This window comes from Oreochromis niloticus, linkage group LG3, assembly GCF_001858045.2.
Source record: "Oreochromis niloticus isolate F11D_XX linkage group LG3, O_niloticus_UMD_NMBU, whole genome shotgun sequence".
Classification (NCBI taxonomy): Eukaryota; Metazoa; Chordata; class Actinopteri; order Cichliformes; family Cichlidae; genus Oreochromis; species Oreochromis niloticus.
In genome coordinates this window covers 19,755,089-19,782,267 of record NC_031967.2, presented here as the reverse complement: position 1 = coordinate 19,782,267, position 27,179 = coordinate 19,755,089, and the positions used below count along the sequence as shown (strand labels likewise).

At 44.7% G+C, this 27,179-nt stretch overlaps 3 protein-coding genes across 5 annotated transcripts; 1 reads left to right on the top strand and 2 right to left on the bottom strand.

Moving 5' to 3' along the window:
• The first annotated feature begins 350 nt into the window (after window positions 1-350).
• oxa1l (OXA1L mitochondrial inner membrane protein) lies at window positions 351-6,618 on the top strand. The gene is made up of 11 exons (XM_003449382.5): window positions 351-508; window positions 1,795-1,929; window positions 2,435-2,530; window positions 2,622-2,898; window positions 3,057-3,200; window positions 3,297-3,382; window positions 4,181-4,345; window positions 4,446-4,550; window positions 4,644-4,806; window positions 4,949-5,029; window positions 6,385-6,618. The coding sequence occupies exons 1-11, from the start codon at window positions 398-400 to the stop codon at window positions 6,504-6,506; spliced, it is 1,485 nt and encodes a 494-aa protein (XP_003449430.2). The 5' UTR covers window positions 351-397; the 3' UTR covers window positions 6,507-6,618.
• A 46-nt stretch (window positions 6,619-6,664) lies between these two features.
• slc7a7 (solute carrier family 7 member 7) lies at window positions 6,665-15,738 on the bottom strand. 3 transcript variants are annotated; one of them, XM_013273916.3, is made up of 11 exons: window positions 15,448-15,738; window positions 14,901-15,025; window positions 13,382-14,003; window positions 10,547-10,672; window positions 9,981-10,125; window positions 8,726-8,849; window positions 8,539-8,642; window positions 8,348-8,444; window positions 8,100-8,249; window positions 7,399-7,582; window positions 6,665-7,293 (listed from the first exon to the last, which is right to left on the bottom strand). In XM_013273916.3, the coding sequence occupies exons 3-11, from the start codon at window positions 13,872-13,874 to the stop codon at window positions 7,220-7,222; spliced, it is 1,497 nt and encodes a 498-aa protein (XP_013129370.1). In that variant the 5' UTR covers window positions 13,875-14,003; window positions 14,901-15,025; window positions 15,448-15,738; the 3' UTR covers window positions 6,665-7,219. The 3 variants fall into 3 exon arrangements, with proteins under 3 accessions (XP_013129370.1, XP_005454483.1, XP_003449395.1); XM_005454426.4 differs by having other exon boundaries at window positions 14,901-14,962; XM_003449347.5 differs by lacking the exon at window positions 14,901-15,025.
• Window positions 15,739-18,416: 2,678 nt separating this feature from the next.
• Window positions 18,417-26,285, bottom strand: si:ch211-212k18.5 (sal-like protein 4). The gene is made up of 3 exons (XM_005454425.4): window positions 24,703-26,285; window positions 19,713-23,001; window positions 18,417-19,628 (listed from the first exon to the last, which is right to left on the bottom strand). Exons 2-3 carry the CDS (start codon window positions 22,659-22,661, stop codon window positions 19,422-19,424), a joined length of 3,156 nt encoding a protein of 1,051 aa, XP_005454482.2. The 5' UTR covers window positions 22,662-23,001; window positions 24,703-26,285; the 3' UTR covers window positions 18,417-19,421.
• Between the last annotated feature and the right edge of the window lie 894 nt (window positions 26,286-27,179).

The window sequence follows — 27,179 nt, the reverse complement described above, 5'->3', positions numbered from 1 at the left end:
GCCTACTTCATATTTTATTATTACTATTGTTGTTATTGTTGTTACAAATTTAGCCCTATTTATTTATTTTGATTGTAATCATTTATTTATATGTTTATTGACTGTTTTTTGTATCTTTGAGTCTCATTTTTTAAGAAGATCAAGATAGACTTTTTTTTTAGTGCTTCATCTTTCCAACTAATCCTGGATCCTGGACTCTAAAAGTGGACCAAACCAAAACCACTTGGTAAATTTGCTATGATTTTCAGGCAGTGACTTTTTTTTAAATGTAATTATGCAAATAAACAAACTTCCTTGGTAGAAATAACCAACACCGTGTTTTTACATATGTGCGAAACTTGTTGCAATTGCAATTGACCCTTTGCGCTTTCCGTAGCAGGTTGTCTGTCATGTCAACATGGCTGCCATCAGGAGCGGGTTGACTCCGGGCTGCTTAACAAGATGTATCCTAAGACAGACAGGCAAGCCAAGCCGAGGCGGTATTCCTCTCTCAGACATCTGGAACCACGTAGGTCTTCTTCACAGTTTCATGTTCGGCACTTTGTCCGTGCTTCCGAAGCAAAGATACAAATAGCTTTTTCTCCACGGATAACTAGCTAGCCGGCTAGCATCATGCCTCCTGTGTGACTTTGACAGTAACAGGCTCTCCAGCAAAGACAAGAAAGACAGGACTCTCTGCTGTTCAGGGTAACTGTAAAACCAGGAGGATTTAAACCAGAAAGCGCGGACAGGTCAGCTAGACAAACTGAAATACGGACTTAGAAGGAGTTTGTTTGATGTTATTGGAAATACGTAATGCTACATCAGTGTGACTGCACAGTCTGTCAGAGGCTGCCAGTTTATGAAGAACCATTACAGCTTTTCTCTCCGATGTATAATAATGAGAGTTTTTATGAAAATAGATTAACCTCATTTAAACTGTGACAAAGTTTAATAACCCATGTCCTGCAGGAATCACCTGCAAACCTCTAGAGGTCAGTATAGGTTTAACTTCAACTACATGTTCAGTTTTCCCAAACGTCATTGTATCTATTAAGCATGTATTGTAGTAATTGTTAAACAAATGCAAAGTTTGACGATTACATTTAAAAAGAATCACATTGCATTAGTTTATGTGGCCAAAGAGTTATATAAGTCACATTGTTTAATTCAAGCAGCACTTTACTGCAGTAAAGTCTTGATGCATGCCCAATCATCCAGGTAAGTAAATCCCAAAAGGTTGATTCTGTTCATCTGTACGTAGTGTTTTCAATGCAAGTCACCCTCACAGCCCATTGTTCATTCAGTGCGCTGGTTTTAGTTATTGCACAATGTAGAAAGGATGCAGCTGTAAAACAGTAACATCTTATATTGTTTTCTGTTACTGAACTGGTTCACAAGGAGGCGACTAAACTGAAAATATATTTTTTTTAAAATTCTGTAATTACTGTTCACCAAATAAAAAAAAAAAACGTACAACGTTATGGTGTAGCACCTCTGTGACTTAGGCTAACTTGTCCTACATCCAGAAACTGCAGAAACTGTTTCATGATCAAATTAGACAATTAGTGAGGGAAATCAGTCATTATTAAAGAATTTAATTTTGATTGCTGCAACACAAGGAAAAGCAAAAAGTCCTCTTGTGATGAAAAGGTTGTAGCTTAGTAAATGATTTTAAGGATTAAATTTGAAATATAATTATTAATTATACAAGCTTTATTTATTACTTTTCTGGTGCTTCTTCTCTGTGTTGAATAAAGGTTATTCTGCAGTGTATCAGACCGACAGGTCTTTGTCCTCCTTCTGTCCACACAGCGGTTAATCCAGAGGTCACATCTCCACACAGTGTTTGAGTGCCGCAGCCCCGCCACCAGGGCTCTGCTGGGCCGCAGACACCATGGCAAGTTCCTCTGGGTGAACACCGTGGCGGTCAGACACAACAGCTCACAGGTGGGTCTCCACACAGGTGATGTAGTCACTACAGTTAGATCAATGCCATTCTTTAACCTTTTTCACACATTAAAATGAATCTGACTTATAGATACTTTTTTAAGCCTCTTCACTTACTGGTGTAAACTGATAGTAGTCACGGTATTATTTAAATGTTGATTTTAAAAAAAGTGTCTGTGAGTTTTTACTGGAGTGCAGTGGCCAGCATGCAGACCTGGAAAAGTTTGTGTTTGTCATGTGTTAAACTAAAGGTTGTCAAAAATATTAGCCTCTTCATGTAACAGGATTGGGAGTGGCCTGTAGGATTTAAATCCTCTATCACAGCCACAGGTGGACTGTACAGTGAAATGACTCGCGTAGGATCCAGTAACACATTACAAGTTGATGTAATTTTAACAACTGGATCCACTTTATAGAAACACTGAAATTGAACTCAGGCTCCTGTTAGGTTACAGTATTACATTTCTACTTAACTGATGTGGAGGCTTTATCTTGACATTCACAGATCCCACCTGACGATGGATCCATTGCAGCTCCGGTAACAGAAACTTTAAACAGTCCTCCAGTCCTGGAGTCCGTCACACAGCCAGTCACTGAGCAGGTGAGTCTGCATCCAAAGTAAATCTTCCGCATCCCTCAGCTAGATGATCACGTCAGTCATTTTGTGCTTTTGTCATTTTTAATATTTTCAGATCCCAGGTGGGACGGTTTCCAGTGTGTTACCAGCAGCAGAGAGCTCTGCTCTTCCTCTCGTGTCTGCTGACCCCGTTCCTGTTTTAACACAGCCGGTCTCTGAGCAGATCGCTGATGCTGCACCGACTGCAGTGGAGGTCCTACAGGCCGTTGCTGGAGAGCCTCGTTTAGCAGAGCTTGGACTAGCTGGTCACACGCCAGTGGGGCTTGTCCAGAATATGTTAGAGTTCATTCACATGGATCTGGGTTTGCCCTGGTGGGGAGCCATTGTGGTGGGTAAGCATCCCGTAACACTTCTTATCTGTCAGTATCAGTGCGTCACTTTAGGCCACCCAAACACAGGCTGGGTTTATATTTTCCTCAAGTTTTCTTTAAGAAGTGCCTTGTTTTTAATTTCCTGTGTCTATTCTCATCCTCTGCTTTCCTTCCTGCAGCGACCGTGTTGGCTCGCTTGGCTGTGTTTCCCGTCATAGTGAAGGGCCAGCGAGAGGCGGCGAAGCTGAACAACGTGCTGCCCGAGATGACCAAACTGACCAACAGGATGAATGAGGCCAAGCAGAGCGGAAACAAGTTTGAATGTAAATGTTCTCTCCTCTTTCTTCATGACTTTATAATCACACTTCGGATGTTCAGCTGATCCTGAGCTGCTGCTGCTGTCTCTGGTTCTGTCACAGTTTCCAAAGCGTACTCTGACCTGAACCTGTTCCAGAAGAAGCATGACGTGAATCCTCTTCGTGGCTTCCTGATCCCTTTGGTGCAGGTCAGTTAATCTCAGCTTTCTGTTTTATTGGCATGTTTAAGAATGTTTCAGGCAGACTGTTTAAACAAATGTTACGCTTCAGCGTAGTACTTGCTTATGTGGAGCTCACAGCTATTACAGTATAAGCAAAGGTGGAATTTAGATTTTTAGGTGCATTTATGATTAACAAGAAGTTATTTTTAGTTCATCTGTCTGGATGACCTGATATATCACTGGTGTTCTAGTTTTTAATTAAGGAATTCTTATTTTTTGAGTACAAAACCTGAAAATGCAGTTTGTAAGTGAGATTTTGGTGTCTAGCTTTTTGCAATGGCAGGTTTTGTTGAAAGTGTTTTATTTAGACATCACAAACACAGCCATGTGTCACCTGACACAACAGCTGAGTCAGCTAATGTGCTCAATGCCATTTTACAACTCACGTGGAAGATTTGTGATGATCCTGGAGGTCAACAGTGGTTGGAGTGATCACCAAAAGTTTGCCTGTCAAGGCGATATGCTGCACTTTTTCCTGTTACTGAAAGCCAGGAGCTGCCACACTGACATGCACAGATCGCGCCTCTGCACCCTTCAAAATAAAGGCGTGTGTTTGGTGCAGGGGAGCAGCTTCATGGATTCATCAAACAGAGAAACTATTCATGGCTGTTAGATTAGTGATGAATGTATGTGTGCCTTTGCAGAGATGCTAGTTTTTATTATCGACTTTGCTTTTTTGTTTCAACGTGTTTGTGATCATTTTTGCTGGAGCTTTGTTTTTCCCATTTTTCTCTCTGGCCTCACTTATCTGCCCACACCCCTCAGACACCCGTCTTCATCTCCTTCTTCATCGCCCTGAGAAAGATGGCCTATCTGCCGGTGCCCAGCATGCAGACAGGAGGCGCGCTGTGGTTTGCAGACCTGACGGCATCAGATCCTTTCTATATTCTGCCTTTGGCGGTCACTGGAACGATGTTCTTCATCCTGGAGGTGAACTCAGATCTTTTATTTCCCAAAAGAAACACGGCAACAAAAGTAGAGTGATGGTAAAAAATTACTGACCCACTTCATCACCATCTTTTTTTCTCAGCTGGGTGCAGAGTCTGGGATTGACAACCCCAACCTGCGAGCCATGAAGACAGTGTTCAGGATCATGCCTTTAGTCATCTTCCCTCTCACCATCAACTTCCCCACGGTCAGTGAATCATTCGCTCACATCTGTTATGGTTCTCGTAACAAAACATCACTGAAACCTCTCTTTATTTTTTTTTCTTTGTACAAACTTCAGGCAGTCTTTACCTACTGGCTGACCTCAAACTGCTTCTCCCTGTGTCAAGTGGCTCTGCTCAGACACCCCTTAATCAGAAAAAAGTTGAAGATCCCTGAAAGGATCAAGCACCCGGCCTCTGCTCTGCCACAGAGCGACGGATTGATCGAAAGCATGAAAAAGGGTCGGTGTCACAAGCATAAATCTGTAGTTAAAGAGAGTAGGACTATAAATCTAGTTGCTTTTGATTTACTCAACAAACAGCACTTTGTTTCAACTCTGATTGTTTCCGTGTTTGTCCGTGTTGGAACTGGTTTGGTCTGCAGGTTGGAAGAACGCTCAGCTGGCCCACCAGCTGGAAGAGCGCGAGCGAAGAATAAAAAATCATCTGGACCTCGCTGCCAAAGGTCAGTCCCAGTCTTCAGCTGCTCCACAGAGACACTTGGGTCCCTGTCACAGTTTTTTTCCCCCTCACAGAAAAATGACTCACTTTATTTAGAAGGAGGGAGGGAGAAAAAAAACTTTATTTGAAGTGGTTGCTCATTTATATAAACTCTGACCCAAGTACATTTTGTCGTCTTGCCCTCCATCTTACAGACTGACACCAGACACAGTCAATTTAGCGGAGTAGAATTCCCTCGCTTTTATTTTGAAGGTGTATTCGCTGCTGACCAGCTTCCTGACCCTTCCTGTCAGTCAGCTGCCCTGTCAGGCGGTCGGCCTGTCTGCTGTAGTCCTCGTTCTGTTATGGAGCAGGTGGAGAATGGATTCATGTGCTAAAAAGCTGCAGGGTTAGAGCTGATTGTTGTGTGTATTTGTTCCCAAGTAGGCCTCATTGTATTTGTGGAAGAACATGTGTTATTATTTAAAAGCTGTTTAAAAAAAGAAGAAAAAAAAGAAATGGCACACCTTTGATGCATACACAGACAGCCAAGAGCATGTGCCCTTAACCTGCCCAACAGTGGGACATGTACACTTTATTTCTGTGGGAATTGTACGGGCAGTTATTCAATGGCTACTTCTTTCTTTTAAGCTTTTAAGATGCAGTAAATTCCTTATAAAGCAGGTAGTACTGATTTAACATCCTTAAAAACGACAGGTTTTATTAAAGGATTGGGAAGTATAAAAAAAAAAAACATAACAAATTTTTTTTTTAACTCTTAATGACTAGTGATAAATAAATCTGTGTTTGAAGAGTTAAATACAGATTTTTGAGTCAGAAACTTGACTTTTGCAGAATTTAAGAGTACTCTGATCCAGTGAGCACCTTACTGCTGGATGGATGTAAATTTAGCAGGAAAGTGATATTTCAGGTAATATATTAATAAATAATGGACATTTTATATTCAAAAGATCAGACGTTTTTTGGCAAACAGTTTCTGATTTTTAGATGTGTGGTGCTTATATTTCACAGCAGACATTTCACATATTTGCACCTCGTCTCATTTCTCTGTGCATCCTCAGTTCCTTTCCTCGCCTCCTCTCCTTACATCTTACTTCCTTTCATCAGAGATATGATTGGAGGAGGCGATGAAGAGACATGAAGATGGTGGAGTGGAAGCAACAATGTAGTGCTTTATTTAATGTGGGCGGAGTGTCCAGGTGAACTTAAGTGTTCATGACAACTTAATAAATGTCAGGAGTCACAATGACAGCAGTGCACGGGAAGAAACACTCAGTGGAGCTGTTTGATTTGTTGCTTTTATCACTTGATGCCACCGTGGTTTATCTAAGAGTAGTCCCATTTCATTTCTCCCTGCAGGTCCACTGAGACAGACTTTTACCCACAATCCTCTTGAGCAGAAGCCTCCCATTGCAGCAGCATCAGCTAAAGACAAGTCTGCTGGAAGCAAGGCGAGACCATGGAAGGACACTATTGGATAAATCCAACCACCTGTCAGTGTTGGAGTAATGATGAATTGTGTACATATTTATGGATAGAGGTTGGGGGTATGAATATGTGTTCTAATAAAAATGTAAACTGCCTCAACACAACCTTATTTTATGTCTGCTTATTTCAACAAAACAAACGACTGTCTTCATGTTGTCAACGAGTAATTTTATTATAAATACATGTTTGCAGCTCAACTTTTTCAAACTGTTTCACACTTGTTTAAAAATAGCCCTTCAGTAGTCTCTGACATTATAAAACTTCATGAATGTTCATCCACCTGAGTGAGCGTGGAGTCACAGTCTGTTCTGTTTCTGTGTGCAAATGATGATTAAAAACACGATCAGCAGCGCTCTCAGTTCCAAAGATGCAGCCTGCTGACAACAACTGGCCACCTTCAAGTAAAATCAAAAAAGGTTTTGCATTTAGGTCATTTCAATCAAACTACTTGTGTTGACATAATTAAATACAGTCCAAAGTCACGCTTGGCTTCAGGGAAATGCTGCCTATGAGCAGCATCATTAACTCATTCTTTAACATCATCACAGGGTGGTGGCTGACGGGTCTGAAAACTGGATCCCGCTTTAAGCCCAAATGTTTGGTCCACTGAGGCCTCGCAGCAGCGGCGGCTGGCAAAGATTCAGGCTGAGCTGAGAGTCTTGTTTGTGCGTCACCAGCCGCCAGCAGGGTGTTAAAACGCGCGTCTCTACTCGAGCTTGTCGATGTCCATCTCAGTAAGGACAGAGAAGCACACTTTCTGAATCCCCATGCCACATTTAGCTAAAAGAGACAGGAAGGAGGTTAGAACTCAGGATTTAGGTGAAGCATTTACACTTCGATGATCAGAATAATGCAGAAAAACATCTGGATTCTTCCAAATCTTACCGATGAACCTTCGCAGCCACAGCGGCCTTTTGTGAGCCGGGGTGTAGCAGCAGAGGAAGTAGACAGGCACTCCCGACAGGGCGATGCCGATGCCGATCAGGGAGTTGATGGTGTCACTGTACAGAGGCACCACCACCAGGAAGATGGTGAGGATGCAGAAAACAATGGGGTAGAACAAACTGAGCTGTGGAAGGAAAAGCGAGAGAGAGCCGGGTGAGATGATGGGATGAATTACTGCCTCAAAAATTCATTTCGCCAGCGTGATTAAGTGAAACATGCTGGATCTTAAAGCCTTTTCCAGTTTATCGACTGCTGTACTCAATACGGGGTCATCAATTACAAAATGCACATGTTGTTTTTAATAGGACTTAAACCAAGCGATAAAGGTCGTCGACCTGTCGGGAAAGAGTTTACGGAGGTCATAAATTGAGAGGGAGGAACCACAGGTTTTTCACAGACATCATTATAATCAGCCCAACCAATGGAGTCGCCCCCTGCTGGCCAGTAGAAAGAATGCAGGTTGAAGGACTTTCCCCCCTGCATTGCTTTTCTAACCTGGAAGCTGCCTCCTTTTTGTTATGCAGCCTGTGAGTACACAGTGACCACACTGAGCATGTATGCAGTTCAAAAATTAAATGAGTTCAGGAGTTAGTCAGTTTCCTGATTGTTTCACTCCGGCAGTTATTTCCTGATTTAAATACCTTTAAAGGCCTCTTTCTGTCCGGCTGCTTCCATCGCAGATATAGTTGCCCCAGGATGGACAAACCAACGAAGAACCAGTAGCTGAAGCTGTAGTAGTTGATCAGCCTGAAGACATCTTCTACACAGAGGTATATGAGAGCCATGACACCCTGCAGGAAAGTACGGGAATCATGGTGAGTAAGGGTGAGGGCAAGAAAAGCATAGCACTAAATTAAAACAATTAGATAACAAAGAAAAAACAACTGACGTTGAAGAGCAGGGCGGGGACGGGAGTGTAGCGGTTGACATGGATCATGCACAGGAAGTCGGGCAGGTGGCCTTCCCTGGAGCCCACGAAGAACAGCCTTTCGAGACAAAAAATAAAGCGATGGTGAGGATCGGTTTATTTTGACTGGTTTTAATGACCTCGCAAAGTAGCCTAAAGAACGATAGAGATACCTGGAGGCAGCCAGGATGGAGGCATTGAGTCCTCCAAAGCAGGAAAGAGCCACAGCCAGAGGAATGGTCCAGTTCATCACACCAAACACCTGATCTGCAAATGTCTGCAGAGGGAAAACTCTTCAACAAAAGCTACACCTCGTACATGTCAAGCCTAGATCATTCAGTGTGGATCGGAGGAACTTACCACAGCCACAGCATCACTGTCTAAGATCGCGGGAATGGGGAGGACGGTGTAGTAGGCCACGTTGGTGAGAATATAGATCACAGTCACAATAGGCATGGAAATAGCGATGGCCAGAGGCAGGTTTCTGTAGATCAGAGAGAGAAACAGCAGAGGGCAGCAAAAGATATCAGACAGATTCTTATAGAGAGAAAAGATCCAGAGTTTTGTCAGGAGGATATTAATTGATAAGGAGCAGGAGTTTGTCACTTAATCTGTCTGTGAACTCTGGGAAAGGCTTTTGATCTAATCACATGTGTGGCCTTGCTTTTATGTGATCAGCGTTTGACTGTGTGAATCAAAGAATAAGCCTGAAACACACACATGAGAATACTTCAGAGCCTCTCCTCCCATTTTCCCTCCCTTTGCTTTTCATCTCTGTGATTTGTTCAATACTCAGACAAGAGGAAGCCGTAGCAGTCCAAGCTACCTCTACTTTTTGTCATGCACTGATCATTTTCTTCAGTTTTATAGCCTTAATTCTGAACTTCATCCAGATACTTCAGGAAAAGTAGACTGTTCATAGACTGCTTATTGTACGTTTAAAGACGTAATTGTGAATATAATAGCTGCAAATACAAAATTAAGTGTAAGCTAGTCTGCTATTCTGGCCATTTGACTCTAAAGGGGAACAGTTTATAAAATGAAGATGATAATTTTTTTGTTAAGACTTAAACTAGCCGTTAAAAGCATGAACTCACGAGTTAAATATTTATAATAAGGTAACAGAGCAGCGAAACCAAAAGTGTAGTTTTCTCTTCTTGGCAAAAACACATGAGTCGCCCCCTGCTGGTCATTAGAGGCTATATCTTTGGGACAGTGACACAAATCACTTTGGGGTTCTTTCAAAAAGGGCATCTGGTGTAAAGAAAAAAACCTGTCACATTTGAACCTGTTTGTTAATGTCTCATGTCTAAAAAGCCCATTACCATCACTGAAAATGTCTTTATCATCCGTGAGTCAAAAATTCATGTTACGTATATAAAATTTTCAGCTTATTCTGAAATTTGAGTCAGTAAGTCCAAATTTTGAGATAATAACTTCAAATTTTGACTTATGCATGACAAAAAAAAAAATTTGCATTGGCAGAAATGAGCTTCCATACTCGGGTGTCTAGGAATGGAATTATACATTTGGAAAAAAAGTAATTTAATGGGATGGGAGGATTTAATGCTCACAGTGGCAAATGGTTCATGTGACATCATGCGTATTAACTCACTTCTCTGGGTTCTTGATCTCCTCTGTGACAAAGTTGAGGGTGTCCCATCCAGAGTAGGAGAACAGAGCCGAATATAGAGCAAGAGCGATGGCTCCTGGATCTCGAGATGAGCCATCAAATAGCCCCTCGAAGTTCTGAGTGTGACCTAGAAAGAAGTAACAGCATCGTGGTGAGCGTATTATGTAGTTAACCTAATTAAACTCCTACCCTCCACATAACAATCTTATCTGATTGTTCTTTAACAGTTTTATATTAGTTATAACAGCAGATAAGATTTTTATGGGCAGGATCAGTAATGAGTACAGCAGATGGACAGCTCAGGTAAAGAGGCGAGGTAGACATGGTTTGCACATGTGCAGAGGAGGGATAGTGGATATATGGGACAAAGGACGTTAAAGGTGGAGCTGCCAGGCAGGAGGACATGCAGAGTGTTGATGTGACAGAGGAGGATGATAGAGACAGGGTAAAATGGAGGCACTGCATCTGCTGTGGAGACCCCTAAAGGGACCAGACCAAAGAAGAAAAAATGAGAAAAATGTGTGTGAGTTACTGATGTGTTTAAGCACCTTGTCCGATCTTCACCAGGCCGGTGATGATGACGGCGATGAGAGCAATAACTTTGGCGTAGGTGAAGAAGTCCTGGACTCGGGTGCCCCACTTAACATAAGCGCAGTTGACGAAGGTCAGCAAACCTGAAGGAGAGAGTGTGAAACATGAGCATGAACACACACATGTATCATTCAAACACAGACTCACACAGCAACAGGTCGTTCAGCGATCTCAGTGGAGACATTTGCTCTTTAAACTGTGTGTTTGTGTGTGTTTGTGTGTGTGTGCCAGCGTGTTTCCATGTGAGAGAGCGGCTGATTTAAGGAAGCACTGCTGCTGACTCAAGCAGACCGGATAGTTGTTTGTCAGACAAGGAAACAGCTGAGTGCAGCACATAACACGCGCATACTGAAATACACACATGTACGGTCATGGAAGTGAGACCAAGTCTGAAAGCTTGAAAGAAGAAATAATTAAACAAGCACCGATCTGTTCTGATGAGCTTGTATATTTCAGCCTGAGGTTGGAGATTTGTAATGATTGGCACTTATTGACCTACAACCTCCGATCCTGATAAGTAAAGTGGTCTCTGCTCCATTCTTCCCTATTGCCCTCCTTCACCTTGATCAGCATTAATGGTGTTGGAAAACATGTTTTCCTGCTCCTCTCTTTCACTTATCTCTCTCTCTCTCTCGCTCGCTCGCTCTCTCACTCCAGCTCCTTATCAGCAAGGGACCGCCTAGTTCACGGGACATCGTAAAAATGACTATCTCCATTGATAGCTCGCAATACTCAGTTTTGTGAAAGCGAATCTTTTTATTAATGAATTGCTGTAGCTCAGTTTAGCGTGTTTCCTCGCCATGCTGAACTAGATGTGCAGACAAGAGACCAAAACAGGAATGCATCATCTTCCACTACACTGACAGCTAGAGGATAATAACAGGATGCCTGTTCAAACACAACAGGGCACAATGCCTCAGATGGAGTTGATCAGGGATGAGTGATGGAGGAGGAGGCTGTGCCGCCCAGAGTTGGAGGTGTGAAGTTAGAGGTTTGAGATCAGGTGTAAGAGACAGGCAGACCAGTGATACAGAGATGCTGAAGACTGCTTAGCTGTTAGCAGACGATGACCTTGAGTACAGGTTGGGTGGACTTTACACCTGAGTTCACCCGCTGTCTGAAACAAGCTGCTTTATCTGCCTTTAAGAAAATGTGCTTCTGATAACCGCCCCTCACAAACAAAACGTTTGAACAGTATGTGGACTGAGCTAAGTGTATCTGAAATGACCATATTAAAGATGTCACCTCTCACTTTGACATCACAGAGAGCCAAGAGTAGATAAAAACTGCACTCAAAATTTGGACATGTTTTATAGAAGCATGGCCCGTGCATATTAATAAAGTTATACATTTACACGACATCTGAGATAATCAGTCAAAATTCCTCCGCTGCAAAACACTTTGACCCAGTCAGACTTTTAAATACTCAGTCCAACTCAAACCATTAGATGGTAAATTATTACACAGGACGTAAAAATATCAATTATTATAATCTGAATGTTTTTATCTGTCACGTTAAGGTACTGAAGTCAGAACTATCTATCTTATTCTGCTAATCAGTTCAAGGTCACGGTGGCTCCTACCTCGGCTGCTGTGGAGTACGCCCTGAAACAGGGAACCGCTCACACTCACATCTGTACATGTGGTCTGTTAGTTTAATTAAACTAACCTTTGGGTTACAGGAGGAAGCATGAGCAGCTGGAGGAACCCCACACAGGTACATGCAAACTCCACACAGAAAGGCCGCGGGTGGCCGGTGGATTCAAACCCAGGACCTCATACGCCCCCATCCCAGTTCTCTGTCTATACATGACCTCATTGCACTACAAGCTGTTTGTTCTTGTGTTTTATCATAATTTTTATAAAACAGCACTTACATGTTATCTTTACTTTTTACTTTCCGGCCTTGTGCAGAGATCAGACCAGTTTCAGCACTATCATGTCTAAAACCTTTATTTTCTAGTCTTGAGTGAAATAGGATGAAGGTGAATATGAATCAGAGAGACTTCATTACAGCAGATAGATTTACATTTACTACACTACCCTCACTTAAAAGGAAGCGGTGTTGTTTAAGCGCTTCACTCATGTGCTGGCTGAGCTATCAGAGTTGAGGCTTGTCAGGTCAGAGTGTCCCTGCAGTGAGGACTTTACCTCATAGCTACCAGCCCTCTCCGTCATCCTCTGCTTACTGGTGCGTGGCACAAAAGTGTGTGTGTGCGTGTGTGTGTGTGTGTGTGTGTGTGTGTGTGTGTGCACGCATCCAAGCGTGTGTGTGTTACGCGCCCGCCTTTTAGGTGGGTCGATGGATTTAAAGAGGACTTATATTCATTATCTGGGCTTATCTGTGAGATATTAACAAGTTTTCTCTGCACCTTTGACTCAGTGTGCAGTTGCGTAGTCTTTATCTCGTGGTAGATTTGATCTTTCTACATTTACAGGAAAAAAAAGAAAAAGGAAAAGCTGTGATTCACGTCCTCGTGTGATGAGCCCACACCAGGTTTTCCAAAGCCACTGCTTTGAGATTGAGTAAAAAGTGGCTTTTCCTCCCACTTAATCGTCCTAATGGGTGAACAAGATTTTAGGGTGGATCAGTTCCTCTTTAATCAGATGTCAGTGAGTGTTTCTGCTGTAGACCTGCTGACTCTGATTGCCACCATTTTTCACTTCTCTAGTCTCTGCAGCTCACGTGATCTGTCATAGATGTGAAACCACGGCTGTAACCCAGACGGCATTATTGACACTGGATATCACTCACGCACTGACTCATCTTCAGTCTCCAGATGTGTACTTACATATGCAAGCAGCAGCCAGCAACCTGTTGGCCAGGTACGGGGCTATGCAGGTGGGGAAGATGGGCTGCACCATGTAGTTGGAGAACGTGATGGCAATAACGGCCTGGCTGGTGGGCTCGATGATCAGCAGCGACGTCCACAAGCGGATGAAGGCCATGAAACCCCCGAAGGCCTCCAGGATGTAGGCATAAGAGGCCCCGGACTTTGTGATGGTGGTCCCCAGCTCGGCGTAGCACAGGGCGCCGAACACGGAAAAGATCCCGCCAATGGTCCACACCACCAGGGAGAGACCATAAGAAGCGCTGTGGATGAGGACGCCCTTGGGCGAGACGAAGATCCCCGAGCCGATCATGTTCCCCACGATCAAGCATACCCCGTTCACGAGGGAGATCTCCTTCTTGAGCTTCATGGACTCCTGCGAGTCATCTGACTTCTCTGACGGGGGCCCGCCGTTGGACGGCTCTTCTGTCGGGATGAGGCTGTGAGAAGCCATTGTTCGAGTTTGGTTTTAATTTATATTAAAAAGAAAAACAGTCACAAAATAAGAGGGTTTGTTTGGCCTTGCTGTGTGACGAAGATTGGAAAATTCCTGCTCGAGCTATCTTCGTTTATCTCCCGCCATCTGTGAAGGCAACACACAGGGGTCATATCAGCGATGTTGTCACAACTCAGAAACACAGCAAATACTCGCATCGTCCCGATCCGGTCACACAAAAACACACTCACATGCCACAGGCACTAATGTCAGAACAAACATGCAGAAAACACAACGCACAACGAGTGTGGACACGTTTTTTTGGGATTGGAGGGCCATTAGGCCGCACACCAAATGGCCTTTTAAGGTTGAGTGTATTTACAGAGAGACAGGGAGGGGAGCAAACACGTTGCGTGCCTCAGACACCGGCTTCTCGCTAGTAACCACAAGCAGAGCAAGAATCACTGACTAAGACTCACACTTGGACTCCCAGATCCACCTACGCCGGCATATGCAGAGTTTTAGAGTGTCAGCACAGCGACCACAGGTCACATGTTTTCCAAAGTTCATTGTCGTCAGCGTGTGTGCAATTTGATGATGATGCAGACACGTTAGGCAGCAGGTTCAATAATCTAGCTTTACACAGTGAGCTGCACAAAGACACCGAGGCAAATTCTCACTTCTCTTTAAATATCATGAACCGTCAGTGTTGTTTTTGAATGACAGTTTTTTCACTACATTAAGGCCAATTTAAAGTGTAGTTATTTACAGTATTTACACTTTAATCATTCAGGCTTCTGGCTTTTTCATAAAGTCAGCGCATATAAACAAGTATACGTCAGGTGTAGAGGTACACGGAGAAGCATAAATGCAAGATATCGATCCAGAGATCGTAAACTGGATACAGCTCGTAAGTAATAAGGAACTGAGATACAGGAGAGACCTGAGCATGGGAAGCCTGATGTGAACAGACACAGACACAGACACACAGAAGCATGAAGCTTTTATGAGGAGAATGTAAGAGCGACTGTGAAGTTCAGATACCTCGTGGCACCAGCAGCAGCAGCAGGAGGAGATCAGCAGCACGTGTTTTGATGAAGGAGTCACTGCAAAGAAGGAGGACAGCAGACTGGACGTGAAGCATGCCGGAGACGCTCAGAGGCAAAGCTCTTGCAGACAGAGAGTACAAGGTTCAAAAGCTGCTGATAAGTAGGCCTCTTTTTGAGCTACTTAAGGTCACATCCTGGATACAGAAAGTCCTGTTGTTTACGCAACTGGATACAAGTAACAGTTTAGTTCTTTTTGATTAATGAAGCAGCAATAATAAAGATTAATAATAAAGCAATAATAAAGAGTATCATGTTTCCACAGCTGCCGTGAAAACATATATGTTTTCACGGCAGCTGTGGAAACATCTGAAACACATCAGAGGGTTTCTAATTAGTCGTTTCTTCCATGAAAAAGATCTCAGATCACTCACTTGTAAAAGCAGCCAGGCACACTGCCAGTCATGATAAAACGACTCTCCTGAATTAACACTTCTACTTAAATCATTAGGAAACACAAGCACCTGTTTGGGGGACACACTCACCCTCTCCAGAGGCTCCTCGGCTCCTCTCTGCTCCTCTCGGGGTCTCTAAATCACTGCAGCACAGTCTGATCACAAATACTGTATTATTTCAGAATCCACTCTCTGTTCTGTTATTTCATTGTCCTGCCTCCCTGTCACAGTCGTAAATAAACCACTTCATGCGCCTTCCTCTTCTCTCTCTGTTGTGCTGCTGCTCTGTTTCCTCTTGTTCTGCTTTGCTCTGACCCTCCTCGGCTGATGCGTTTGAGGTGTTGTGCACTTCTGGTTCCCAACGACGCTTTTAATCGACCGAGGAAACGAGTTAAAGGCGAGAGTGGGAGGGTTTCATTTCACCCAGCATTGTTTCCCCCTGAGTGAAACTTACGGGTTTGTGATTCAATTATCTCGCCCATCACACAGGTGTTATCTGCAGCTTACCTGCTCTTCTCTGATCAGTGTGACAGTGGAAATAAAAGGAGGACAGAGGGTTTTCCCACGATTACTATTTGGCAATTGCAGCTGGAGACAGTTTGATGATATAATGCTGTTAGACACTTTAGGGCTCATCCATACAATGGTCGTAATTATCCACTCATGTAAGAGTAGCCTGCGTTTTCTCCTTCACTTTAAGTACGTACCATTATAGTGTTATGATGTTGTTTATAACACAGGCTATATTGTAATAAAACGGTTATACTGGTTTATAAAACTGAGGGCAATAACGGAACTTAGCTGATGCTCTGCGTGTCTGTGTGAGGCTTAAACATATATTTAAGTAAGAGTCGTGTCAGTGTTGCTCATAGCATCAAGTAATTCATACGTTTCTGTGTTTCTGCTGTTTGATGGATGACCAAACACAAGCTATGGCGCCCTCTTGTGGATATGAAATAAACTGAATGGTGGTAAATTATCGGTTTCTAGTGATCTCGATTTGATTCTGACTGAAATGAGGATGATTTAAAAGAGAAAGATCCGAGGAAAAAAACATCAAGCACACATGAAAACCTTCAAATAATGCAGATATTATTGAAAAGTAGAAAAACCAGTGGGTCACTTTTATCTTTCTTTCTTTGTTGTTTGCTTTGTTTGCTTAATGGGACAGTTTATTCATGATTCTCCCCAAAGTGTGCGTCGGGTCCACCTGGTGGGCTGTGAAGGTACTACAGGTAGGCTGCTACAGGTTCAGTAACAAGAAATAAAGTCTCTAAAGTAAAAGGGTTTGCAGGGAACGTAAAAACTAATTTATAAAGTAAAAACAACATAAATTATGTGTTTTTATTCTCATAATACATTTTTGTTTTTGTTCTTTCTATGTTGTCTTTTGTCTGACCCATTTTCTGATCTCTGTTACATCTAATTAACAAGCAAAGACTTAACCTGGAGAGGTGAGAGTCAGGTCACTGCAGACAAACTGTTAATTAAGAATCAGCCTCAACAATGAAATCATCAGATGCTCAAAATGAAGTCACAGAAGAGCCAAATACTTCATCTTTGTTCTTGTGTGTCGGTCACAGTTATGATGAAAAATTGTGCGGCTCTGTTTATGTCTGATGTGGCCATCAGCTAATACTTACAGAGTGTAAGGAGAACATTTTGACCAAAAAAAGAGGCAAAACAAACAAAACTCCTGTCCCACTAATACAACCCGGGGAACAAAAAAATGATTTAAAAAGTTAAAAATACGTGACTCATATCGCACATTTTTACGGCTATTATTGTCCCGATTCAAAAATCAAATCACTAATTAATCATCAGCCTTTGTTTTTTTTAAAGGATTTATTCGAGGATGTTTCGCTTGAATGGTAGCTTTAATTAATCAGATCAAATTAATTACTGGCGACTGTGAAGTAATCAACTTCTTTGTCTTTTAAAACGATGCTAATTCCTCATTGCTCCAAGGCTAAACAGGTTTAAACGCTGACCTTTGACCCCTTGAGAAACTTTTGTCCTTTTTCCCTGGAGATGATTGATGCCCACAGAGGGTTGATTAAAGCTCACTGATGAGTGTGATGAGGCGTGATTAAAGCCTGTAAACACATCCACCATCACACCTGTTGAATTTTATATTCACTTCTATCTAAATGGCTTCTTTTCTGTCTCTCTCTCTCGCGCTCTCTCTCTCTTTGTCTTGTTTTTTTTTTTTTTGATTGAGACACGTCCCCTGTCACTCATGAACGCATGTGGACAAACTTCTCACACATGGCTCCTTTCTCTCCCTTTGTCCCGCTCCCTGCCCTGGGCATTCTTTTCATTGGTTACCAGTTGTCATGGTTTCAGGGAGCCCCTGCAGGCTAAAAAAAAAAAAAAAAAGACTAGAGGGATTAAAGGCGGCCATTTTGGGGACAGCTGGACCAGGTTGGTCCCTGTTGCCCCCTGTCCCGCTCCCAGTCACTGTGCGAGGGGGGACGAGGGCCGGCATTGTGTGAGGATTAGAGCTTCCTGTGTGTCAGCTCATTACACGGGGGAGTGTAGGGGTGACGGGGTGAGCAGAAAGAGTGAGGGAGCGAAATGAAAGAGAAAATTTAAAAGAAAAAAAGGAGTGAGTATGAAAGAGAGTATGACACAGAGAAGGGGAGCGAAAGGCAGGAGGGGGGGGGTGGCAGCCTCTACAGCTGCACCCTCAATCACACTCATACAGGCTCCGATTATCCTTTTCACACACACTCACACACACACATGAACAGCGCAGGGGAACTGAAACATATTAAAAGACACCGAGAGCAAAAAAAGAAAAAGAAAAGAAAAAGCAGAATCAGGAGACAGCTAGCCCAGAGTCTCAGACAAAGGACCCCTCCTTCCTCCTCCTCCTCCTCCTCCAATCCAGACACACAGAGAAACTGGAACAAACAAGAGAAAACTGACCAACAGTGTGCACACAGAATAAGAGTCATGCAAGCAGAATACTTAAACAGATAGATGACTTCACAGAGACACGGGATTAAACCCAACCCAGACAAAAATGCACCCCCCTCCCACAAAACGAAACCCACCAGACGAGCAACAAACAGGTCTCCTCTTCACATTGCCTTTTGTTTTATTTATCTTTTATACATCTCATGGGAACATATTTTTGTCTTTGCTACAAAAAAAGAAAAAAAGGGTTTACAAAGGGGGGAGCAAAGCATACAAAAAGCTAAACTGAGCTAAAACAGGAATGCAGTGAGTGCAGACAGTTGGTGCAGGAGCGGGACACCCTCAAGTGCTCTGAGAGAGAAGGGAGGATGAAGGAGGAGGCGGGAGGGCGGTTGTAACGGACGGGGCTCATACTTGTTGCGGGTTTCACAATGCAGATAACAACAATCATCAATACAGCAACACAAACAGGGCCCTGTGAGGGCCGGGGGAGCTTACAGCTTTAAGTACGGGACTCACACAGTCACCGGCAGCATTATGACCAAACAGCATCACGGATTCAATCATTTCAGCAGGTTTTTCGGCAGCACAAGGCAAAGTGCAGCTCACAGTGTAGCTCGGCACATGCATTCAGCAGCATCACATTTTTAAAAAAGGAACAAAGTAGGAAACAATAAGAAGTCTTAAAATGTAACCGCAGCTGTATGTACAAACTCTGGCCATTCCTAATCTGGCCTGTTTTGGTATTGAGTTCATTTTGTAAAATTCTGGACACTCTTCTTCTTTAAAAAAACAAACAAAAAAACACAAAAATCAGCCATCATACAGTCTGTGCTGAACAAGCACCACGATAACAGGAAAAAGAACAAATAATTCAGCTCATGGTAATGCTGTGAAGTGTGTAAATAAGGCCTCACTGTGGTCTCCAAAATAGAAAAATACATAGCTAAAACACTACATTCACAAAATCACTGGAATCACACTACAGTATAAACTACAGCAGACCTATCTGCCTAACAAAAAGGTAAATATGAATTAGAATTATTATTACTCTAGGAAACAAATCTCGTTCTATTAAGTAAAAGAAAAATACATTCCCTTGTCAGGACCCTTAAAAACTGACGTTCAACAGCACTAACTTTCTACGCTGTGGTGTCCATAGCCTCGTCTGCCGCGTCACAGCTGTTCGGCAGAGGATCCGTGCTGTCGCCTTTCTCGGGGGATTTAACCAATCCCTGCTTTTCATCCTGCTGTGCGGCGTTTTTACGATCTTCCGCAAAGTCATTGTCATTGGTTTGAGCCTTGGAGGGGGTACTGGTCAGCACTCCGGGGTGGGTCTTCATATGGCCCTGTTGACAGCACACAAGGATATTTATTTACAAATACAAAATCTCAAATTAAAAACTTTTACATCACACTATCTTTTCTCTCACCTTAAGTCCGCTCCGGCTAGCATACGCCTTTCCACAGTGGGAGCAGCTGTAGGGTTTCTCTGGGCGATGAGGCTGTGTGTGTGCTGTTGGTGCTGGTGTTGGTGCTGATGCTGCTGGGACAGAGGGCTCAGCATCTACAGAAGGCTTTTCTGGAGTGTCCTTGTCCAGCTCTGTGTCTAACCCAGACAAAGACTCTCTGGGTGTTTCACTTTTCCCTTTACTGTGGACAGCATCTCGCTCTTGTGACTCATGTGGTGCGCTGCCACAGGCCTCATCTGCTTCTGGGATAGCTGTGGGGCTGACAGGAAGGGGGAGTGAAGGTACGGGATTTGCAGCTGGGTTAGAATCAGGAGTTATTGTGGGTTTATCTGTCGAGGACTCTTCATCATGATTGACGCCTCTGTGTGGCAGATCATTTTCTACACCAGGCTTTGAAATGCAGAGAGAAAGGGGGACGTCATCACTCTCTGAATCTCCATTTGCCAAAGCTGGGGGTGCTTTGAAAGGGCTGCCCAGGTCAGTGTGGGTCTCCTCCTCAGAGGACATGGAGCCATTCACCGGGCTACGGTCAGCTGGGATGCTGTCCTCTGGTCCTGCTGAAGTGAGGTTATGGGTCAGAGGTGGGCTAACACTGGGCGTGGAGCGCTCTGACTCCTCTGTCTTCACAGATGTGGTGTCATTAGCTGCAGATTGTTTAAAAGTGGACCCTGAGCTTAGAGCATCAATTTGAGACTTGGTGCCTGTTGTTAAGGCCAGAGGAAGGAGTTGTGTTTTAGATTGGGTGCTAACGGAGTCATTCTCGCCATCATCAAAGACGCCACTGTCCATTTCTGCAGCGTCTTCGGGGGGCACATCTTCATCGGGCGGTATCTGCCCTCCGAGGTGCAAGCGGATGTGGTGCTGAAGAACCAGGGCATTGGTGAACTTGCGTGGGCACAGCGGGCAGGAGTTCAGGGCACGGCTATTGGGCGGCCTCGCACGGTGAGTGGCCAGGTGGGCCCTAAGGCTGCCCTTTGTTGAGAAGGAGCGACCACAAAGCTTACAAGGGAACGGGCGTTCTCCCAAATGTGTGGCCTGGTGCAAGCGAAGAGCTCTAGGGCAGCTGAGAACACGCAAACACACACCACACTGATTAGCAGCCTGGACGGCGGGCAGAGATGGGGTAGCGCCCGAACCCTGGCTTGTCTCTGATCCTGCAGCATTAGCACTAGGACTCAGTCCAAGAGCAGCCAACATTTCCCTGCGGTAGGCACTGGAGGTGGTGGTCAGGTCGTGGCCATGGGTGTCTCCGTTGGCTTCAGTAGTGGTGTGTGAGGAGGTGGAGGGCGAAGAGGCAGAAGAAGAGGAGGAGACACCTGTGTGAGGCTGCTTTTCAAGCTTCTGTACCAGCCGCTGCAACTTGGATGTGTCAGAGGTAGAGGTAGTGGGAGAGGATGAGGAGGGGGAGGAGGCAGATGGTTTGGGGAAAGGTGGGAAAGGGAAGGGTAGCTGATGAGGCGAAGTGAGGTGGGAGGCGGATGGGTGTCCCGGTGGCCGGAGAAGCGCGAGGTGGTGAGGGGAAGTACCTCCAGGGAAGAGAATCTTAGGCAGGTGAGCCAGCTGGGAGTACGGCGAGGCTGAATGGAGGCTCGAGTGAGGAGGAGTGTTTTCGTCAAAGCGCTGCTGCTTTGCTCCTTTAAACTGGCTGCCCACAGAGGAGGAAGATGACGAAGAGGAAGATGGGAGCACACTGCTGGATGCGCTTGCAGCAGCTGCCGCTGAAGCTCTGTTCAGCTGTAGCAGCGAATGGGCTGTGGACAGCAGAGCCATGTCCACAGAGGGGGGCAGAGGTAGGGAGGAAGGCGAGGCCCGAGCCGAGCCACTGGACAGGAATCCTAAAGCCATGCTCTCTGTCATGCCGGGAACGCTTCCTTTCACTCCGTTAAATGTTTCATCATCATCCGCTCGCCGTTTGCGCCTCCTCTGGATGCTACCTGTGGCCGATCCGCCCTGCGTCTGCTCTGATAGCGCTGGGGGCAGCAGGGAGAGCGACAGCTCTGGGTTCTGCTCTCTGTGTCGCAGGAAATGAGCTTTAAGGTTCCCCCTGGTTGTGAAACGGCTCAGGCAGACTGGACACTGGTAGGGCCTTTCCCCTGTATGGGACCTCAGGTGGATCTGCAGGGACGAGTCGCTGCTCAGCACCTTCCCACAAAAGCGGCAGATGTGCTGAGGGCGTCCTGATGAGGAGGCAGAGGTAAGAGAGGAGCTGGACTGGAGGTCCTGGGGATGGCTGGTGGGAGGAAGTGAAGGAGTTGGGAAGCTGACACCATTACTGTGAGCGAATGAAGAGGTGTTAGATGATTTTTCATGGAGGTAGCGCGGTGGCAGGCCCAGCGAAAGGGACAAGGGGTGTAGGGAGGCAACAGAGGAGCTGATAGTGGATGAAATAGATGAGGAAGAAGATGATAATGAGGATGAGGTAGAGGAAGATGCAGCTCTGCTGCTGTTGTTGTGTGAAGCGCCTGACTTGGAGACAGCCGGTTGGGGGAAGAGAGCTGATGGAAGGCCAGTCAAAAGTGACGAGGCTGTGGTGACTGGAGTGGCAGTGGAAGGATGTGTTGGGGATGAAGATGCCGCTCCATTAGGTTTCTGGTTGCTTTCCGTTCCACTGGCTTGTGCATTGTTGTCCTGGCCAAAGACGGCTCCTCCGAGCCTCAGAACATGCCTGCAGATCTCTTCTGTTATCTGCATCTGGTGGATTTGGCGCTGCTGTAAAACCCTCAGCTCCTCTAAGAGCACCGCCAGCGTGGGAGGGACCTGGATCTGTCCCTGCTCCCCTGGTGAGCTGGTAGCCTGCTGTTGACCTGGACTTGAGCTTTCACGGTGAGGTGGCACACACTGGGAAGAGGAGGAGGAAGAGGAGGTGGAGGTAGTGGTGGTGGCTGAACTTCCAGTCTGCGGGGAGGTCATGGTGGAGTGAGAGTTCCCTTGGCTGTGGGAACCAGAGGTCTGACCCAGGGGGGGAGGCGAGTGAGTCTGGGAAGACAGCGACGGGTGAGGGAAGTCCGGGGAGAGGGAGGAGTGGGTGTTGGGAAGAGATGTTGTGAAGGGGGCGATGTGGCTGGGCCAGTGGGAGGAGGCGAGCTCTCGCTGGGTAAGGAGGGCGCGTGGAGCCCTCCAGGGGATGGGCGAGGGGCCAGAGGCGGCTGGCAATCTTGAAGAGATGTGGGGGATGAGGAGGAGGAGGATCCTGATGAGGTCACTTCTGAGCCGAGAGATGTGGATGGTGACTTTAAGCCCAGATGGTCATCTGAGGAAGAAAAAGAAGAATGATGAGGGTTGTTTTTTTTTTTTTTAAACCTGCATGTTTATTTGACAAAGCTCCGATATCAACCGAAATATCCAGCTTTGTGAATTTATCTGAACTCTGTTTGTTCCTTTGCCTCCAGTTATTGTTTATGAATTTAGTTTTAAAAAAATTTGTCTACATACCAAAAGATACAGTTACAACATCAAAAGAAATTCCTGCTGGGAAGTGGCCTTGAACATGCAAATAAACAAGAAACTCAACCGTCCACGAGTCTTTGTGATATCTTGTCTCAATCTGTGCTCTCCGGAGTAAAACTCCTCAAACATCTTGTGCACACACATACAAAAAAAAAAGCTCACAGACCACCTTGCTGCTATAGCAACACATTTTAGAGGACAATGGGCATCACCAAGACAACCCATAGCCCCTCTTAACCCACTCCCTACAGCGGTTACGTCTTTCATCTCCCTATTCACCCTCCCCCGCCTTACGTCACAGTGGAGGTCAAGGGTCAGGCCAAGCTAAGGGTTCTGGGCACTGTCCACACACTCTGATTGGTCAACTAATCTGACCTCTGGCGCTCAGGGGTCAAATTCTTTCAGAAATCTTGAGCACGGAGTGAGAAAGAGTAAAAAAGAAAAAGAAATGAGGGGGAGGGTAACAACAATGGAGAGACAAACTAACTACTCCCTCCTGGAGAGACAGTGATGGAATGAAAGACTGTACCTCAAGCGAAACTCCTTCCCTACAAACCTGCAAGCAGATAAGCCTCAAACTAAAACTTCCACTATTAATTGTCAGAGTTTGCCCCAGGGGAGCTGGTGCATGCATCAGAAGCTATATCCCACTAATGATGTCACAAAAACCTCCATATTCTCTGAAATGTTTTCAACCCCGCCCCCCCGTGTTAGGAGTATACAGTCAATAGGGCTAAAGGGTGAGAAAGAAGGAGCAAAGAAAGGGGAGGGGGGGGTGCTGTATTAAGAAAGGTGGAAAAATGAGGGGGAGAGGGGCACATAAGGAAGAAAAGCGTGGATGAAGAGCAAAAGAAGATCAGAATAGAAAGGGCGGAAGATTAATCTTTACCAAAAAAAACCACTGCCCCCCACCCCCACCCTATTGCACCTTATTGTGAAGAAGTAAGAGAGTTCTCCATACTAATCAAAGCCCTCCAGCAGTCAGTGCTGAGCAGCCTGTTGGTCTCCGAGAGGATGAACAGCACACGAAAACGGCCACAGATGTATGTTAGTTAATCCTACTCACAAGAGCAAGTTTTTTGGCCCCACCAAAGTGCCCAAGGTCTCATTTATAAGTGGGGTCCATTGCACTAAGCTAGTAAGCAGAACTGTGAGGTGGCACTTTTTTTCAGTCAGTTAAATCAGGTGCATTTGTCGGAATGCAAATGCAAACAGGAACTTGCAAAAGTTAGAGAAAAGGAATCAAAGAAAACCCGCTTGTGTCTTAAAATCTAACTTTTGCGTTGGTAAATGTATTTAAAGATTTAAGTTCTTTTAGTGAATTTCACAAGCAGCTTGTAGCCTGTGAGCGATGTTGTTTATATCAATCTTATGCAGCTTTGATCTAACAAAAAGAAAGAAAGAAAGAAAGAAAGAAAGAAAGAAAGAAAGAAAGAAAGAAAGAAAGAAACACAAACGTCCAAAAATAAAAAGCGCACGAACACTCGTAAACATGTTTTCTCACCGTGCGACTGCAGCCTCGGGCCCCCTGGATCCGCGTTAACGAGATGCTGGGGTCTCTTCTGTTTCCGGCGTGACATGATTCACGGCGAGTCAGACGGAGAGGGGGGCATCCGTCGGTTCAATGGCACAAGGCACGTTTTTTTTCTTGCGCACTTGGACGAGCTTCCGAAAGCATCCAAATTTAAGATGTGTTGCAAGTCCTTGGCTTTAAAAAAGAAAGAAGAAGAAGAAGAAGAAAGGGGGAGTTTTGAAAGAGCGGGTCTTTCATGGAACAAAGTTCCAAAAAGAAAAAGTGATGTTTGGAAATCCGCCGGGCTGCACCGTGTCACATGAAGCTTGCCGTGTGTGTGGCTGTTTTCTAAAGTCTCTTCTACCCCCCAAAAAAACTTGTCCAATTTGCGCCCCTCCTCTCCCACTGCTGCCCCACTGCATGCACATACAGGGAGCGCACACACAGTCACACATACACACCATATACACACACGCACACAGAACCACTCCTTGTTCTATGATATTTGCATTTGAATGGCGTGCAACACACAGCCTCCCCGGTTCTCTTTTTCTCTCTATCTCGCCCCCCCTCAGCTTTATTTTTCTTAACACTCTCACGCTGCAGCCATAAACTTTCAATAAAAAACCGACAATGGCGTCAAAGCCCGTTGGATGTCTAAAAAACAAATTAAAACGGGCGTAAGATGTGGCCTTTTTGTTCGAGATAAATGTTTTAATCATTGCAGCAAGAGAGAGAGAGTGCGAGAGAGAGAGAGAGAGAGAGAGAGAGACGATGATGGCTCTGATTAAGATGCAGTAACACGCGTAAAACTAATTCAACAGGTAACTTAGGAATCAGGTGCCATGCCTCGGTCCTCCCGTGCGCTCTGCACCTATACTTTGATCCTCGTCAGAATAATAAAGTCAAGCTGGCAGGTGGTTTCCGTCAGCGTGAGTCAAAAATCTGCCTTCCCAGCATTGAGCTGAGAAGTGTAGATAGGCGAGATGTAGCCTTTGATTTCCTCGGGGCCAATTATCAACAACAGTGCAGCGAGCGGCTAATGTTTGCAAGTGGGGCCACACATCCATTCCACATGCATGCATGTAATTCGTGTGTGTTATCACCGAGCGCATAATACCCACCCCCAGCACCATCACCACCACCCAAAAAAAGCATCTTACACTGGAGCTCTATTTAAAAGGCAGAGAATAGATGGGAATCTTTGACAATGGCGTGCTGGACACAGTTGAGTGAGCATCTCCCCTCTCTCACTATGAACCCCCGGACCCGCTGCTGCACAACACAATGCCCCTCTTTCACCCCCTGCCTTTACTCCTGTACCACGTGGAGAAATGGATAAAAGCAGGAGAGGGGGAGAAAAAAAAGTGGTGGCGGAGGAGGAAGGGGGCCATATTTAAGTAGGTGTCTCACATAAAGCATATAGACTGTCCGCTCAGAGGCTGTGTAGGGAAAATGGGCAGTATTTGATTTTGAGGAAATGCCTGCCATTCAGAGTTTAACAGTTTAAGCTCACATTGATGAACTTTAGTCAAGCTTTTTCACGTCACTTTGAAATCCGGCACTATTTCGAAAAGAAAGAAAAAGAAAGAAAGAAAGAAAAAAAGTTAGGACACTGTAAAATGTAAAACCATTATTATCATTATCATTATTATTATTGTTATTATTATTATCATTATTATTATTATTGTTGTTGTTGTTGTTATTATTATGCTGAAACAAGCATGGTCCTTCCTGAAATCCAGGATACCAACAGATGGCACATAATATATCATCTCTGGCATTAATGGTTCCCTCACTGATATCCAGATCACATTATCATTATCATTGTTGTTGTTTTTTTATTTATGTCCCTTTTATAAGGAAGCCTTGAAGCAGAAATACTTGTGCCAGTAAAAGCAGCTACAAAAAAAAAAACAAAAAAAAAAACATGAATTCAAAAAGGCACTATATATGTTTTTGCCAATATATGCGCTATGTGGCTTCATAGTGTTAGACAGTGAAGTATAGTAACTGAAATGTTATATTTATTTCCATTACTGCTTTATTACATAGAGACACCTGCAAGATGGTATAATACATATTGTTTTATGTGTGTGGAATCTTATGCCTGACAGGTGTGCTCACCTGCCTCAGAAAGAAGCGTTTTTGTACAGTTTTACAGAGAATGGCAGGAATGAGGTAGGAAGTGTTCTTTACGGCAGGCGGATTGAGCAAGTCTGAGAGAGAATGAGTTCTGCTGGCTCAGTACTGTGGAGTGGAGTAGGCGAGATGGGTTTGCCACTATGGAGAGCAGTTTGTTCAGTGACCACTTGTTGCCAACGATGGTTCCTGCCTTCTGAATCAGTTTGTATATCCTGCTGCCATCTCTGGGATTGATGCTGCCTTCCAAGCACACAACAGCAAAGTAGATGGCACTTCCAACATTCTTGCTGCACACAATCTGAAAAAGTAGAGTGGGGTCATCC

What these genes read in the sequence shown, in the direction of transcription:
- oxa1l (XM_003449382.5), top strand. Translation starts at nt 398, where the DNA reads ATGGCTGCCATCAGGAGCGGGTTGACTCCGGGCTGCTTAACAAGATGT. An exon ending in GTGGGGAGCCATTGTGGTGG is followed by an intron (nt 2,899 to 3,056) that starts GTAAGCATCCCG and finishes TCCTTCCTGCAG; the next exon opens with CGACCGTGTTGGCTCGCTTG. An exon ending in GATCGAAAGCATGAAAAAGG is followed by an intron (nt 4,807 to 4,948) that starts GTCGGTGTCACA and finishes TTTGGTCTGCAG; the next exon opens with GTTGGAAGAACGCTCAGCTG.
- slc7a7 (XM_013273916.3), bottom strand. Translation starts at nt 13,874, where the DNA reads ATGGCTTCTCACAGCCTCATCCCGACAGAAGAGCCGTCCAACGGCGGG. An exon ending in ACAGTGATGCTGTGGCTGTG is followed by an intron (nt 8,643 to 8,725) that starts GTAAGTTCCTCC and finishes TTCCCTCTGCAG; the next exon opens with ACATTTGCAGATCAGGTGTT. An exon ending in GTGGCTGCGAAGGTTCATCG is followed by an intron (nt 7,294 to 7,398) that starts GTAAGATTTGGA and finishes TGTCTCTTTTAG; the next exon opens with CTAAATGTGGCATGGGGATT.
- si:ch211-212k18.5 (XM_005454425.4), bottom strand. Translation starts at nt 22,661, where the DNA reads ATGACCTCCCCGCAGACTGGAAGTTCAGCCACCACCACTACCTCCACC. An exon ending in CTAGCCGGAGCGGACTTAAG is followed by an intron (nt 19,629 to 19,712) that starts GTGAGAGAAAAG and finishes TGCTGTCAACAG; the next exon opens with GGCCATATGAAGACCCACCC.